This window comes from Balaenoptera borealis, assembly GCF_965194805.1.
Source record: "Balaenoptera borealis genome assembly, chromosome: 1".
NCBI classification, from domain to species: domain Eukaryota; kingdom Metazoa; phylum Chordata; class Mammalia; order Artiodactyla; family Balaenopteridae; genus Balaenoptera; species Balaenoptera borealis.
In genome coordinates this window covers 85411021-85427146 of record NC_138860.1, presented here as the reverse complement: position 1 = coordinate 85427146, position 16126 = coordinate 85411021, and the positions used below count along the sequence as shown (strand labels likewise).

Genomic DNA, 16126 nt, shown 5'->3' with positions numbered 1-16126 from the left:
AATGCCCAATGAGGACTAGGTAGAATATTGATACAAGTAATATTTGGTGAGGTTTGGGGATAAGGGAAATCAATTAGAACAAAATTGTCCAATAGAACTTTCTACAGTGATTGAAATGTGCTATATCTGTGTTATCCAGTGTGATAGCCACTAATCATACCTGAATGTGGCTAGTAAGACTGAAGAAATGATTTTTAAATTAAATTAACTTTAACTTAAAATTAAATAGCCGAGTGTGGCTAGTAGCTACTATATTGGACAGCACAGAACTAGATAATACGACATTTTACCATGACATTGAAATCCTGGGTTGTAAGAGTGGGGCTCTTATATTTGTGTTTTGACCATAGTATGGTAATTTTAAATCTAAATACTTCTCTCAGAAATAATTTGAATCTTTCAGGCTTTCTTCTTCAGTTAGGAGCTTTTTTTGCCACTCAGTTGTCCTTGGAACGCCAGTCAGGCCTTGCCTGAGAGAACTGAGCTTCAGTAGCTAGGCAGTGAATCAGAGTATCAGTTAATTTTAGTTACATTCTGTATCAGATGAATAAAATGTTTGGAGGACTCCATATACTCTGGGGGCAGGAACCTTTGGAGTGAGACCTAGGATTGTTCTCTCAGTACAATGTATCTTCCAGATATAGATGTGGATAGGAGGGAACACCTTGTTTAGAGAGTCCCCACTTTGCTACTCTGTATCTTCATGCTCTTCCAATCTTTGCAGGCTTAACTGCCATGTAGAGTGTGGGGATGGGGAAACTGGATTGCCCCAGTTCAGTCTGAACTACTAGAAAGGCATTTGCTCTCCGGTGTTGCTTCTGGTTCTTCTCTCCTGAGTTTTTATTGCTATGATCAGATTTAATACTAGAAACTTTCCTCTTGTTTCTCAGACAACCTCATCAGCTTTAAAAGGTGCCATCCAGTTAGGCATTACTCACACTGTGGGGAGCCTGAGTACCAAACCAGAGCGGGATGTCCTCATGCAAGACTTCTATGTGGTGGAGAGTATCTTCTTCCCGAGGTACAGAGGTTAATGTTCAGGGGAATGTCCTAGAAAATGTGGCTTTTTTATATCATCATCAGGGCATTTTAGGGTTCATGTCTAATTTAGGCATGCATCCAATCCTTAACCTGATTTTAATCAGGGTGATATGGGGACTGGAGAATTTGAAGAGCACATGCTCTCCTTTGGATGTTTCCATGAGCCTCTGGCCTGTGGACTGAGCCCTCAAAAACAATTTAGTGCATCGGGAGGAGGTAATACGATTCCCTGTGCCCATGTCTTAATCCCCATGTTGCGCCTTGTCCCATTATGTAACTGACTCATCCAGTCCCTTTGGTTCTCTCAGGAGGGGTGTATTGACCTGCCTCTGGGTGACTGAGTGTCCTTCCAGGGTGTGGACTCCCTAAATTACAGGGACTGGTAAGTTATGGCTTCTTCTGTTTAACCCCACAGTGAAGGGAGCAACCTGACTCCTGCTCATCACTACAATGACTTTCGGTTCAAGACCTATGCACCTGTTGCCTTCCGCTACTTTCGGGAGTTATTTGGTATCCGCCCTGATGATTACTTGGTAAGCTTCCAGATTTCAGAACTGTGGGACTCCAGTATCAGAGGGATACTTCCAAAGGAAGACCCTCTCTCCACACTCTTGCTCTAGTTTTCCTTTAGAATAGAATTGCATCTGTAGTTGATTTCTGGTTGGGCATGCCCTTGTATCTCTGAACCTCTTGCTCTCTTTTCTCTGGGCCCAGTACTCCCTCTGCAATGAGCCGCTGATTGAACTCTGCAACTCTGGGGCTAGTGGTTCCCTCTTCTATGTGTCCAGTGATGATGAATTCATCATTAAAACAGTCCAGCACAAAGAGGCGGAGTTTCTGCAGAAGCTGCTTCCAGGATACTACATGGTGAGAGGACCAGGAGCACTGGCTGCCTGAGCTGCCCACTCCACTCCAGGACAAGCTGGGGAGGCTGCCATCAGGGGGACAAAACAATGTCAGCACTTCTGTCATAGAAACGTAGTTCATCTTTGTGCTTTTCCCATCTCTTTTGTCTCTCTATGGCTAAAGGGGGTTTTGTTTATCTGTCCCATTTTAAGTGTTTTTAGCTTAGACCCTGCTACCCAACGACAAGATTCAATGATGATTTAAAAAAAAATTTTTTTTTATTGGAGTATAGTTGATTTACAGTGTTTTGTTTCTGCTGTACAGCAAGCAAAGTGAGTCAGTTGTACATACACATATATCCACTTTTTTTAGATTCTATTCCCATATTACAGAGTATTGAATAGAGTTCCCTGTGCTATTCAGTTGGTTCTTATTAATTATCCGTTCTGTGTATAATAGTGTGTGTATGTCAATCCCAGTCTCCCAGTTTATCCCCCTGCCTTTTCCCCCTGGTAACCACAAGTTTGTTTTCTACATCAGTGACTCAACTTCTGTTTTGTAAATAGGTTCATTTGTACCATTTTTTTAAATTCCACATATAAGTGATAACATATGATATTTATTTTTCTCTGTCTGACTTACTTTCACTCAGTATGACAATCTCTAGGTCCATCCATGTCGCTGCAAATGGCATTATTTCATTCTTTTTTATGGCTGAGTAATATTCCATTGTATATATGTACCACATCTTCTTTATCCATTCCTCTGTTGATGGACATTTAGGTTGCTTCGATGTCCTGGCTGTTGTAAATAGGGCTGCAAAGAACATTGGAGTGCATGTATCCTTTCGAATTATGGTTTTTTCTGGATATATGCCCAGGAGTGGAATTGCTGGATCATATGGTAGCTCTATTTTTAGTTTTTTAATGAATCTCCATACTGTTCTCCATAGTGGCTGTACCAATTTACATTCCCACCAACAGTGTAGGAGGGTTCCCTTTTCTCCACACCCTCTCCAGCATTTATTGTTTGTAGATTTTTTGATGATGGCCATTCTGACCAGTGTGCGGTGATACCCCATTGTAGTTTTGATTTGCATTTCTCTAATAATTAGTGATGTTGAGCATCTTTTCATGTGCTTTTTGGACATCTGTATGTCTTCTTTGGAGAAATGTCTATATCTTCTACCCATTTTTTGATTGGGTTGTTTTTTTTTTTTTTTACTGAGCTGCATGAGCTGTTTGTATATTTTGGAGAAAAATCACTTGTCTGTCACTTCATTTGCAAATATTTTCTCCCATTTTTTGGGCTTTCTCTTCATTTTGTTGATGGTTTCCTTTGCTGTGCGAAAGCTTCTAAGTTTAATTAGGTCCCATTTGTTTATTTTGTTTTTATTCAATGATGATTCTGCTTTCCATTCTTAGTCCAGCTCCTAGAGTAGAGTATGAGGTTGGTTACTTCCCTTGATAATACTGTATTTTTTCTTACTCTGACTGATACCTCTTGGAGGTTCTGGAGAAGTTAGGGAACTCTCCTTTGCCTCCTTTCATACTCACAAGAATATACTATACAGAAGGCTAAGCATTAAGTCTTTTTCAGTGCTGTCTTCTCTTAAACCTCTCTGAAGGAACATGTTCATCATATGTTTAGTATCCTGACTGCTTACTATATTGTAGGCCTGCCACTTGGCTTGGTGGTGATCTCATTATTGAGATAGATACATTGGGAAATTTTAAACAAATGTAATGTGGGCTTATGGGCAGATTGTATCTGAATCCCATGTAACAGACAAAGGAAGCGGGGTGACAGCTTTTGCCCTTGAGTTTTATTGAAAATCAGCTAACTTGCTCTTCTACTTCTTTTTACTTTCTTGCCCTCAGAACCTCAACCAGAACCCTCGGACTTTGCTGCCTAAGTTCTATGGACTGTACTGTGTGCAGGCAGGTGGCAAGAACATTCGAATTGTGGTGATGAACAATCTCTTACCACGGTCAGTCAAGATGCATATCAAATATGACCTCAAGGGCTCAACCTACAAAAGGCGGGCTTCCCAAAAAGAGCGAGACAAGCCTCTCCCCACCCTTAAAGACCTGGACTTCTTACAAGACATCCCTGATGGTCTCTTTTTGGATGCCGATATGTACAATGCTCTGTGCAAGACCCTGCAGCGCGACTGTTTGGTGAGTTTGTCATATTTCCTTCTCTCTCAGGCACCAGAAATCTCAGACTCTAAAACAGCTTGGTCATTCTTAGGCATCTAATCTGTGGGAGACGGGACTCTGTTCCTTAGCTCCATCTGTGCCAGACTTCATTTAAAATAACTTTTATATTAGATCATTTATGCCTTTACATTTTTACTTTCTCCCCGTTTGTCTAACTCCCCTCCCCTGTCTTTTTTTTCTCTACCTGCTACCTGTCCTGGGCCTCATAAGCATACATTCTCCTTATTTTCATACCAGCATCACCATTGCTCAGTTTTTGGTCCTGTCTGCCAAATCCAAATTTATAACTTAGAAGCTGAGTGCTGCTGAAAAAAATCACACAACTGTGTTTACTGGCATCTCTACAGATTTATGATATCCAGCCCTACCTGGGCCCTCAGTATTCCTCATCAATCCATTTCCTGTTCCTCCCAGAGATTGCACATGATTGGCACTCTCTTCAAACAGTTTTCTGACTCTCATCCCCCCAGCCTTGTTTCTCAACAAACTACCTCAACTTTCTATTCTGTACCATCCCTTTGTCCTGCCCCCATCATCACTTTATAAATGGATCTACACTTAACCATCCTTAATCTATATTTTCTTCGCAACTTGGTCGATTATTCCAGGTCAGTCCCTTTGTGACCTAGATCCATTTCCTCCTGTTTCTCTAGGATCCTGCTTCATCACTTACTTCCTTTCCCACCTCTGGCTTCAGCCTCAACTGACTGTTTTCTATCTATATACAAACAAGTTTATCTCTTTTTTATTTTAAGATTAGGAGAATGTTTTTCAATGTCTTCATTTAATGATGCCTCCATTTCTCTTTTCCCTTTCTCTTCTCCTGTTCCTGCCTCAACCCACTGTGTCCTGGCTTTTGCCCTCACCACTTCAACTGAACTGCTCTCTCCAATGACCACCTAGATGCCGAATAGAGAGTACTTCTCAGTCCTTCCTTGAATTTTCTGCAGTGTTTGACAGTTGATTGATTCCACTTTCTCAACATCAGTTGGTTTTTGTGACATCTTTCCCTACTGATTTTTTCACCTTTTTTTTTGTTTTTGTTTTTTTTTTTTGCAAACTGCTTTTGTAGGATTGTCATCTTCTATTCAGTCCATGATGTTATCCATCCTTGCCTTTCTTTGCTTACTCTGCATCTACTTCCAGGATAATGCCTATTTTAGTTTGGCTCTTTTGGTTGTGAGGACTGGAGACTTGGTGGAGCAGAGAGGTTTTTCAAACCACACATAAGAATCAGTCCTGAACTCTCTTTATCCCTTACTCTATCCACCTACCAAAACCCCCAAAGTGAGCTACTGGAACTGGTGGAAATATACAAGGTTGAGAACTGTAGGAAACAATCCAGGCTCCTTAATATGACACATCAGGCCTGTCATTTCTTGCCCCTACCATCCTCTCTCATGTGCCAAACACCTAGCCTTTGCATTTTATGTTCTAGCAACACCAGATTATACCTCCCTGCACGTAGCCTGCTGTTTCATGCTTCCAGGCCTTGGCATTCTTCTTTCCTTCCTTTATTTACTTGCACGTATTTTCTCTCTAATCGATCCCTCATAAACCTATTTATGTACGTCTCTGTAGTATTCCTCAATCATGTATGCACTTCCATTGTTACACATAGTAGACTGTATTGTATTTATTTTTACATTAGTTTCCCTTTCTAAATTATAATATCCATGAGGACAGAAGCTCTCTTACGTATCTTTGTATCCACATAAGCAGGCACAGTGCCTACAGATGGTAGGGATTCAGCAAATAATGAACTGAAGTGAAGCTAGCCATATAAGGACCTGCCACAGATCTGCTCTGTCACAAAGTTTACTTTTACCAGACCCTCCTTGTGGATTTTTTAGAGCTCAGATATGTGTTTCTTCTTTCATTGAGAATATAATGTTCTTTTCATGAAGAGATACAAGGAAAGAACAAACAAAGAGGATCTTGTGGGCTAGGCCGTGGCCTAATTTGTATGTACTCTGGTGAAGGAAAGCTGAAGGGATATCAGTGAAGGGTGACCAGAGGAGGTCAATGTACTGTTCTCCAAGGAGTAGGAGGAGCAAAGGATAATCCTGTGGTTAGCTCTGGAGGTTCACTATCAAGAACAATTAGATCAGGAAAGCTGTGAGGTCCTGAAAAAAGATTCTCGTACCTCCCAAGGCTCAGATCATGTTTTTTCCTTCCATTAGGTGCTGCAGAGCTTCAAGATAATGGACTATAGCCTCCTGGTGTCAATCCATAACATAGATCATGCACAACGAGAGCCTTTAGGCAATGAAGCACAATATTCAACTGACACTCGTAGACCAGCCCCCCAAAAGGCTCTCTATTCCACAGCCATGGAATCTATCCAGGGCGAGGCTCGACGAGGTGGCACCATGGAGACTGATGACCAGTGAGTGGACTCGGGCGCTGGGAAGGAGTGTATAGGCTCAGAGCACTTTTTCTTGAGGGAGGGACGCAGCTTCTGAGAAGGAGTAGCCTTTATTCAGCAGTTAAGTCAATAGCATTAATGCTTACAGAACTATAGGATGAGCTTTCCTAAGAATGTAAAAGGAAAGGAAGATGTCTTAAATTTGGGATTTGTACATCTGGGAAGGAGAACTATTCAAAATTAAGAGACTTCTTTTTTTTTGAATTTTATTTATTTATTTACTTATTTAGTTTTAAACAAACATATTTCTTTTTGTTGTTGTTGTTATTTTATTTTTATTTTATTTATTTTTTATTTTTGGTTGCACTGAGTCTCAGTTGTGGCAGGCAGGCTCCTTAGTTGCGGCTTGCTGGCTCCTTAGTTGCGGTTCACTGGCTCCTTTAGTTGCGGCATGTGTGCTCCTTAGTTGCGGCTGGTGGGCTCCTTAGTTGTGGCATGCAAACTCTTAGTTGAGGCATGCATGTGGGATCTAGTTCCCTGAACAGGGGTCGAACCCATGTCCTCTGCATTGGAAGGCAGATTCTTAACCACTGCACCACCAGGGAAGTCCTGAGACCTTTTTTTTTTTTTTTTTTTAATTTACTTTTGGCTGCATTTGGTCTTCGTTGCTGTGCACGGGCTTTCTCTAGTTGCGGCGAATGGGAGCTACTCTTCGTTGTGGTGCACGGGCTTCTCATTGCGGTGGCTTCTCTTGTTGCGGAGCACCGGCTCTAGGCGTGTGAGCTTCGGCAGTTGCAGCATGTAGGCTCAGTAGTTGCAGCATGTGGGCCCCTAGAGTGCATGGGCTTCAGTAGTTGTGGCACGTGGGCTCAGTAGTTGTGGCTTATGGCCTCTAGAGTGTAGACTCAGTAGTTGTGGCACATGGGCTTAGTTGCTTCGCAGCATGTGGGATCTTCCCAGACTAGGGATCGAACCCGTGTTCCCTGCATTGGCAGGCAGTTTCTTAACTACTGCGCCACCAGGGAAGTCCAAGACTTTTAAAAAAATGTTCACTCAGAGTCTTAGATGCACGCCTGCAAATTATATTAGAACTTCATCAAAAACAATTTATTATAGACTTCTTTATGGAAGGTGTCTTTGTTACCATCATGGATCAAGGAAGTGTAGTTACTAAAGTATCAAATGTCTTTTAAGTGGTTTCATTTTAAAGTATTCTTTACCATGACTCTCCAGAAGAGTGTCTCAGTGGGCATAAATTAAAATATGAAAGTACTGGGGAGGAATTCCCGGGCGGTCCAGTGGTTAGGACTCCATGCTTTCACTGCTGAGAGCCCCAGTTCGATCCCTGATCAGGGAACTAAGATCCCACAAGCCTTGCAGCGCAGCCAAAAAAAAAAAAAAGAGTAGAGTACTAAGGAAGTTTAGAGTTAATTGGGAGAGTATTCCTAAAATTGCTGAGTAGGGGTGATTTTTAGATTCTCCCGTGAATTTGGGGTGGGAGAAGCAGGCAGGTGAGATTTGGAGAGAAAGAGGTTATAATACATAAGCCAAAGTGGGTGGGGCTGGGCGAAGTCTCTCACTCTTCCCCAGTTTATGGAAGATGAGACTTCTAACTATGCTTAGGTCTCAGTTACATGTCCTGATCTGATTTGAGGTTAGCAGAAACCTCTGCCTGCTAGACAAAAGATTTTCTTACTCTTTCCTTCTTGTCTTCCCCAGTATGGGTGGCATCCCGGCCCGGAATAGTAAAGGGGAAAGGCTGCTGCTTTATATTGGGATCATTGACATTCTGCAGTCTTACAGGTGAGGAGCATATAGATCCTAGGGGCAGAGTGGATGTAGATTTACTCACATTGCTCTTTTAGATGGGTGTCACCAAATTCTTCCTGAAGCAAGAAGAGTAAGTTGCAGTCTGGCTGCTTGCCTCATTGGGTTTCAGATGGTTTTTTATTTCCTGATTATGCCTGTCTGTTGGCTTCCTTATCCCACCATCTCCCCAAACATAGCATACACCTCTGTGGAAAGCTGAGTCAGTCCTTAGAAGCACCAGGGTAGAAACGCCATCTCTCTGGCTTTTTGTGGAAAACCTGTGAGATGAGTCATACTCTACATTAGGATACAGCTGGAAACACATCCCTCCTTTCCATGGAGGAAAAACAAGAGGATCACTGTGTTCTGTGAAAAGTATTAGCCTGTGGAATTCAGGCAGTGGAGTGGTAGTGAAGGAAGAGCTGGACATGTTAGACCCCAGTTTTGCTCCTGTAAGGTTTCAGGTACTAATGAGGACTGGACAGTACTTGGCCCCCTTCCAGGTTTGCCCATCTGTCTCTCCAGCTCCCCTTTTACAATAAATATTCTTGTCCCTGACTTGCCGGGACATATTGACTACCCCTTTCTGAGGGGGGCAATAATCGACTTATCTAGAAACAGCTTCGATCTCCATGTGGAATAAGCACTACCCTGTCTGTTCTTTGGAAAGCCAGCATAATAGTGGGGGTGCTTTCCCGGTCTCTCTCTTTGCTCCCGTGATTGTTCTTTTAACTCTGTAAAGTAGAAAACTATAAGGTCATTCATTTAATGTGAATGCATGATATACATTTTTCTTGGCAGGTTTGTTAAGAAGTTGGAGCACTCTTGGAAAGCTCTGGTACATGATGGGGTGAGTAGCAGTCAGCTAGAGGCTCTCCTCTTTCTGCCTCTCTCACTTCTGATTTGCCCCCTCAGTTTCCTCTTACCTTATTTCATTTGTGGGTTCTACCCTTCTGCTAGGGTCTCAGCCTAGGGAAAAACGGCCCTTGGACTAGAGATCCTCTTGCTGGGCCTCCTGCTCTCTAACCCTGCAGCTATCTCTTTTGCTCTGCAGGACACCGTATCAGTGCATCGCCCAAGCTTCTACGCCGAACGGTTCCAGCGCTTCATGTGCACTACAGTGTTCAAGAAGATCCCCTGTAAGTGGCTTCTGCCAGATGACCCTCCAATGGCTCCCTTACTTCAAGAGATGGGGGGCAGGACACCTCTGTCAGGGAATTGCCAAAGCCAGAGGCTTCTCCTACTCTACCCACATCCCGTGAGAGCTGCTGCCCATTCTTATGTCGGTCACTTTGTCTGTCTCAGTTGTTTCCAAGTTGCTGCTTTCCCCCTGGCAATCCCTACATGTGTCATTGAGGGGAGGGGCATTTCTGAGAAAATGGTGGGGTTGTAAAAATGTTTAGTTGTGGGTGTAGGACCCATGCCACAGGCTGAGATAGGCAAAGCTGGACTTTTATGGACAGAGATAGGCAAGAATATTACCATATCCCCAAGGCCAGGAAGTTCTTAGATTAGGATCAAAAGGTTGGAGAAGCACTTATTCATTTCTGCTTAGCAGTTGTTCTTAGTCTCTTCCCTCAACTTTCTTGGTTGGGAAGTGCCAATGTTCTTCTTTCCAAACCTTTCACGCTGCTGCCACTGGCAAATTCCAGCTCCTCCTTCCCATCTCTGTCTCCTCATCATAGGCATCAGTTGTCCCTCGGTGAGGCAGAGCGGACTTAGGCATGCCAAACAGTCTTAAGAAACATGGAAAAATCCTTTCGAAGTCTTTTCAAAGTGATATATAAACAAGTGTAAAGTATCACCATCGTGCTGTGTGTGTAAGTGCTACAGGGATATAGAGTGAAAGGGTCATCTTTGTCTGGTTTAACTGAAGGATACTATTAAAGAACAAAGGAATTACAGAATAGGAGACATGTCATCAGGCGGAAGCAAAACCATTGAGGTTGTATGTAGGAGGGGAGAGATATGTGTCTCCTTTCCTCTAGGTTCTCTGCTTCTTTTCCAAAGTGAAGTGGACTGAGATGCCCCCTCCTCTGAAGAGTAGTTCATAGAGCCCATCTTTGTTGACATTAACCCCTTTTCCTGCTTTGCAGAGGAACAACTTTGGGTTTGTGTTGGGGACGCTAGCAAGTTGTATCTATGTCTTGGTGACGGTTTCTGAGGTGGGTGCTAAGTAGGCTCTCTCTTTCCCTTTTGAAGTGAAGCCCTCTCCTTCCAAAAAGTTTCGGTCTGGCTCATCTTTCTCTCGGCGAGCAGGCCCCAGCGGCAACTCCTGCGTAACTTACCAGCCATCGGTCTCTGGGGAACACAAGGCACAAGTGACAACAAAGGCGGAAGTGGAGCCAGGTCAGCGCCAGGGTTGGGGTCCCCGTGTGATGGGGCACTCCCTCCCTTCCTTCTGAGTCCTTGTCTGCTTAGGACCTCTACTCCCCGTTCCTGTCCACGAAAATCCAAGTTGCTATATATTTTTTCCTATATTTTCCCCACCCCCTTTTCTCTTCTTTTTTATTTATTGATTTTCTTCCCCTTTCTTTTTTCCAGGCGTCCACTTCGGTCGTCCTGATGTTTTACCTCAGACTCCACCTTTAGAGAAAATCAGTGAGGTCTCGACTATTCCTGACCCCTATTTCTCACCTGTAGTTGGAGAGACTTTGCAAATGCTAACTACAAGGTTGGTTCCTTGGCCCCTTTCTCCATGTAATCTTCTCATCTCCCTCTTCAGGTCCTTGAGAACCTCCATAATTCTGTTTTTTCCAGAGACTATTGTTTGTCTTTTGCTCTTCGCTAGATTTTTGCATGTTCATCTTCCTAAGAGCTCATCTTTAGTGATTTGGAAAAGTGTATCAACATCTCTGCATTTTTAGGGGGTGGTGGGAAGTCTTTATGTACAGACTTTTCTGGTATTCAATCAAAATACCCCAACTAATGCTTCATCTCCTGGTGAGTTAAGTGAGAATTCTTAGCTTAGGATTTAAGGCTGGAAAGATTCCCAGGCACTGAAGACAGTGAACAGTTAACCTTTCAAAAGGATCCAGTGTAAAGATTGTGATTTAATTTTGGTTTTGGTGTGTTAATCATCTATTACATCATAATATATTACCCCAGAACTTAGTGACTTAAAATAACAAACATATGTCATAGTTTCTGTGAGTTAGAAATCTGGGTGCAGCTTAACTGGGTCCTCTGGCGCAAGGTCTTTCATGATAGTGAAGCTCTTTGTCCAGGGCTATAGGCTCATCTGAAGGCTCAACTGAGAGGCTTCACTTCTAAGCTCATTTATGTGGTTTTTGACAGGATTCAGTTTCTGGTGAGTTGCTGGACTGAGGGTCTTAGTTTCTTGCTGGCTGTTTTCTGGGGGCCTCCCTCAGTTCTTTGCCACATGAGCCCCTCCATAGGACAACTAAGAACATGGCAGCTCGCTTCCCTTAGCATGAGCAAGTGACAGTACATGCACCTAAGCAGAAGCCACAGTCTTTCATAACCAAATCTCCTATTCTGCATTCTAGTCACTTAATCTAGCCCACACTTGAGGAATGAATTACCTAAGAGTGTATCAGGAAGCAGCGATCACTGTGGACCTGTGACACTAAAGAGACAGGCTATCTTCTCCCCACACACCCAGCATACAATGATGAGACAAACAACAGACAACCTCTTTACACATTCCTGTATAAAAAAGGCAGAACGGGAGGCACAGAGGAGTCTGATCCATAGCTAGTGTAAAATCCAGCAAATGTTGGAGTTTCTTTTATCAGGTCTCAAAGCATGAGAATAATTCGTGGCTCTTGGCTCTACCTTTTGGACTCTTGGTTTTGCCTTCTGAGTCTTCCTTTTTCATGAAAACTACAATGTGTTTGCAGCTGAGTAATTTTCTCGGCCTGCTTCTTGCCAGAATTTTGGGGATCCAGTGGTCTCTTTTCATTGTGTACTATTTCTGTCCCTTTTAGCCCAAGCAGGACAATGTTTCTGCTGCTCTAATACCCTCAAAGATTTTGTGGGCCTCCTATGAATCTCATTGGGATTCACGCTATTAGACAGAAGCCACTCCACAAATTCCTTCTTGATAAGCTCTATGCTTCTTAGAGATCCTGTTAAGTTGAGAGGATCTGAGAGACATACCCTTAATCTTTTGAATCGCTTTTTGTATGACTGAATAGTACTTTGAGTTCTTAACAGATGTTTTACAGTCATACCCTTGGCTTCATCTGTAGACCACATTTTCCTGGCAGTGCCTTAGATTTTATCCATTTCTTAATTTTAGCATTATTTGCTATCTGGAGAGGCTCAGAATTTTCAAAACCATCAAGTCTTGGCTTCTTTTTGTTTAATAGTCCTTCCCTGAAATTATTTTTCTTCTCTCATATTTTAACTATAAGCATTAAGAAGAAACCAGGTGGCACCTTCAACACTTGGTTTAGAAATCTCCCTAGCCAGATCACCCAGTTCATTAGGCACGTAGTCTACTTTTCGTGTAACTGTAGATGACACTGTTGCTAAACGTTGTTCCACTACATTGCAAAGATCCCCTTTCCTTCAATTTTTAATAAGATTTTTTTCACTTTAAGCCCTTACTGGCAATCCCCTTAAAGTCCAGAATTCTACAGTATATTCAGGGCACTTTTAAACTTTCACTAAAACTGTCCGCAAACCCAGTTCCCTCTTCCAAAGCCACTTCCACATTTTAGATTTTTATTACAGCAGCACTTCACTTCCAGGTACAAAAATATATATTATCTATTGTGTGACAAATTACCCCAAATTTTAGCAGCTAAAAACAACAAACATTATTATCTCAGATTTAATGTAGCTTAAGAATCTGGGTGTGGCTTAGCTGGGTGCCTTTGGCTTAAAGTCTCTCAGGAGGTTACAGTGAAGCTATTAGCCAGCAGTGTGGTCTCATCTGAAGGCTCGCCCAGGGGAGGATCAGCTTCCAAGCTTATCTATATGGTTGTTGGCAGGATTCAGTTTCTTGTAGGCTGTTGGGCTAAGGGCTCAGTTCTTTGTTGGCTGTTGGCCAGTTCCCTCAGTTCCTTGTCACATGGTCCTTTCCATAAGGCAGCTCACTGCATGGCAGCTAGCTTCCTCAGAGCAAACAAGTGAGAGAGCAGGTGCCCAAGAGGAAGCTATAGTCTTTTTGTAGCCTAATCTCAGAATTGACTTTACATCTCCTGTGGTGCATTCTGTTCACTAGAAGAAAGTCACTAAGTTCAGCCCACACTAAAGAGGAGAAAATTACACAATGGCATGACTATCAGGCTGCAGTGTTCATTGGGTGCCTACCACACCTGGGGATTGAAGAAGGTAGAGGAGGGTGTTAGGAAATATTTTATAGAAGTCAAGACAAGAAAGTAAATAGTTAATTAAAACAATGTGCTTCGGAATCTAGTAGCTTCTTAGCCCCTTCTTTTTGAATCCTAAATTGATTCCCAGTGAAATGGAGAAGCAGTATGAGATTTGACCTGAGAGTCCCTTTTCTCATTTATTTACTAATTCTTTCTGCCTCCATTTTTTTCCCCCTCCTGTTAGCTCAACCCTCTTGGAAAAGCATGAAGTTCCAGAGTCAGAGTTCATCCATGTAAGTGTCTGGGATGTGGGGGAGGTGGATGCTTTGGAAGGGTATAAAGAGCATCACTGATGGAGTGGAGCAACAAAGTAATTGGCAGGGTTAGGGGGACTGGGTGCCCCCCTAAATCTTACTTTTCAAAATTTTTGTTTCTGATACCTTGTACTTGGAAGCTGAGACTGAACTAGAAGGAAACTTGAATTCCTTTCCTGCCTCCTTGTCTCATATTGCACATCCTTAACTTTAAACCCTTTCCCTTTTCAGTGAACAAAAATCCTCGGAAGACCTGGAGCAAGATTCTACCATCTCTGTGATCCCAAGATGTCAGCCCTTGACCCAGCAATGCTGAGTTTTCTTTTTCTTGGTCATCAAAAAAAATGTAATGGAGGCTAAGGGAGCTCTCCGTCTCCTCCCTGAAGAAGAACCTCTTCTACTTCCCCTTCCTCATGAATGGGCGTTAGTGCCTCGGACAGTTGAGGACAGCAGCATCCTCTGTACTCCTGAGCTGGTGGCACAAGTTTTCAACTAGCCAGCCTTGCTTCCACAACTGAATTGTTTTCAAACCCCCATTCTTCCTATTGGAAGTGGGGTTGCTGGACTTGGTGGTTTTCTTCCCCCTCATCTACCTTTCACCAGGAGCTGGACTCTTAATTTCCTCAGGACAGACCGGCTGGTACATTATCCCGACCTTAGCTCTTTTTCTGTGGAAGAAGACCCCTGTAATCTTTGTAAAGTTTTTTTGGGGGGTAAGGGTGTTTAACCACCTCCCAGCCGCCTTCTTTTGGTTCCTTAAAAAAGGAAAAGAAAAATAGCACACAATTTCAAGCCAGACAGTTTCAGATCAAAACTCCATAAGTATTGGAGAGATGCGTATTCATAGGGTTCCCTCAGAAGAGCCCTGGTGTTTGAGAAACAGAAGCTGCTCTGCCAGGAGCGGCTCCTCTTTAACTCCTCCTCTCTTAATGAATTTCTGAAAGCTGAAGGAATGGAGAGAGTGGGACGTGGGGTAATCTTTACCCCTTTTGTTAAACAGTGGGGCAGTCATAGGGCTAAAAGGTCAGAACCCTTCCTAGGCAGGACCCTACTCATGGCCAGGCCATAATGATTATTACTGTTTTGCAATTTGAAATGTATTCTGCTTGTTTTTCTAAATATGAAGACTTATCAAATGAATTTTAGATTCTTCTCCAAAGGAGATTTCTTCCTTGCTCTTACCACCTTTTCCAACAGTGTTCTGCTGTTCGTGGAGCTGAGATGGAGAAGGGGACACCTGTGTCTGTTTAACAGGTAGTCCATAACTGTGAGGCTAGAGAATATTCTCTTAAACTCATGGAGAGCCAGCAGATTCTTGCCTTAGTGAGGTCATTGCTGTGCCACATGCCCTGCCGCCTCTCTTCATGCAGAGAACGTGGAAACGGGGGCTGTGTAATCCCTCTCCTCCCCATGTTCTCCATCTGATCCTCCTACCCCTGTCAGGGGAAGAAGGGGGCCTGGCATCTCAGGCAGATTGTTGAATCCCCATCCTGTCCCCTCTCCGTCCCACCCTGCCTTGATAGTAGGTTAGCTCATACCCCGAGTAACTGTCTATATTAGACACCCCCAGCCAGTTTCTGGCTGCCTGTCTTTGCTGCCATGTTCTTTTTTACAAGAAGAAAAGAAACAATTCTTGCTATTTTTTTTTTTCATAATTTACTATTTATGATGTATTTAAGTGTTTTATTCAGGACAGAGTTCTGTAGGGGGTGGGAGGGAATATTTGAGGGAGGCTGGGTCTTAGGGAAGGGAATGGGGAATCAACATTTTTATGAAGTGTCACTATTTGCCTCTACTTTGTATTGTTCAGAAATGGCAAATACAATATAAAAGTGATAAATACCTGGTTTTAATGTATTAAACTTTCATCAGTTATTTAGACTTCTTGCTACTTCCTGGTTCTTTCTCGTATACCATCTGCTCCACCCACCTACCTCAGGCTCAGTTTTGTTCATGTTACCCTGAAACAAATGCATCCTTTCCAGTTTTTCCTCACTCCAGCTTCGGTCTAACTCAGGCTGAGAGAAGTGGCTTCATTCGTTACCTTCTGGTCACCTCCTCCATCTTAACAACTTAAACTTGACAAGGAAAAGCTGTGAATGACTAGGAAGGGAATTAATGTGGGTCTGTTGCCTAGGGATTTGGGGATCCAAAGCTCAAAATTCTACTCAGGTTTAGGAGAAAAGGAGAGGGACAGTGGGAAAAGCAAGCTTGAGATTGGTTGGCCCTAGGATTCTCTGC

At 43.0% G+C, this 16126-nt stretch overlaps 1 protein-coding gene across 11 annotated transcripts in view; it reads left to right on the top strand.

Annotated features, from left to right (window-relative positions):
- Window positions 1-15766, top strand: part of PIP5K1A (phosphatidylinositol-4-phosphate 5-kinase type 1 alpha) — a 36844-nt gene extending 21078 nt beyond the window's left edge. For 2 of the 11 annotated variants that reach the window (XM_082346606.1, XM_082346605.1), the window contains 12 exons: window positions 891-1021; window positions 1457-1574; window positions 1756-1908; window positions 3768-4067; window positions 6293-6498; window positions 8197-8280; window positions 9088-9136; window positions 9341-9425; window positions 10489-10635; window positions 10831-10960; window positions 13816-13864; window positions 14117-15766. In XM_082346606.1, coding sequence (XP_082202732.1) covers window positions 891-1021; window positions 1457-1574; window positions 1756-1908; window positions 3768-4067; window positions 6293-6498; window positions 8197-8280; window positions 9088-9136; window positions 9341-9425; window positions 10489-10635; window positions 10831-10960; window positions 13816-13864; window positions 14117-14119 — 1455 coding nt within the window. In that variant the 3' untranslated portion in view covers window positions 14120-15766. The other 9 variants (XM_082346607.1, XM_082346609.1, XM_082346610.1 and 6 more) reach the window with 7 other exon arrangements.
- Window positions 15767-16126: the final 360 nt, after the last annotated feature.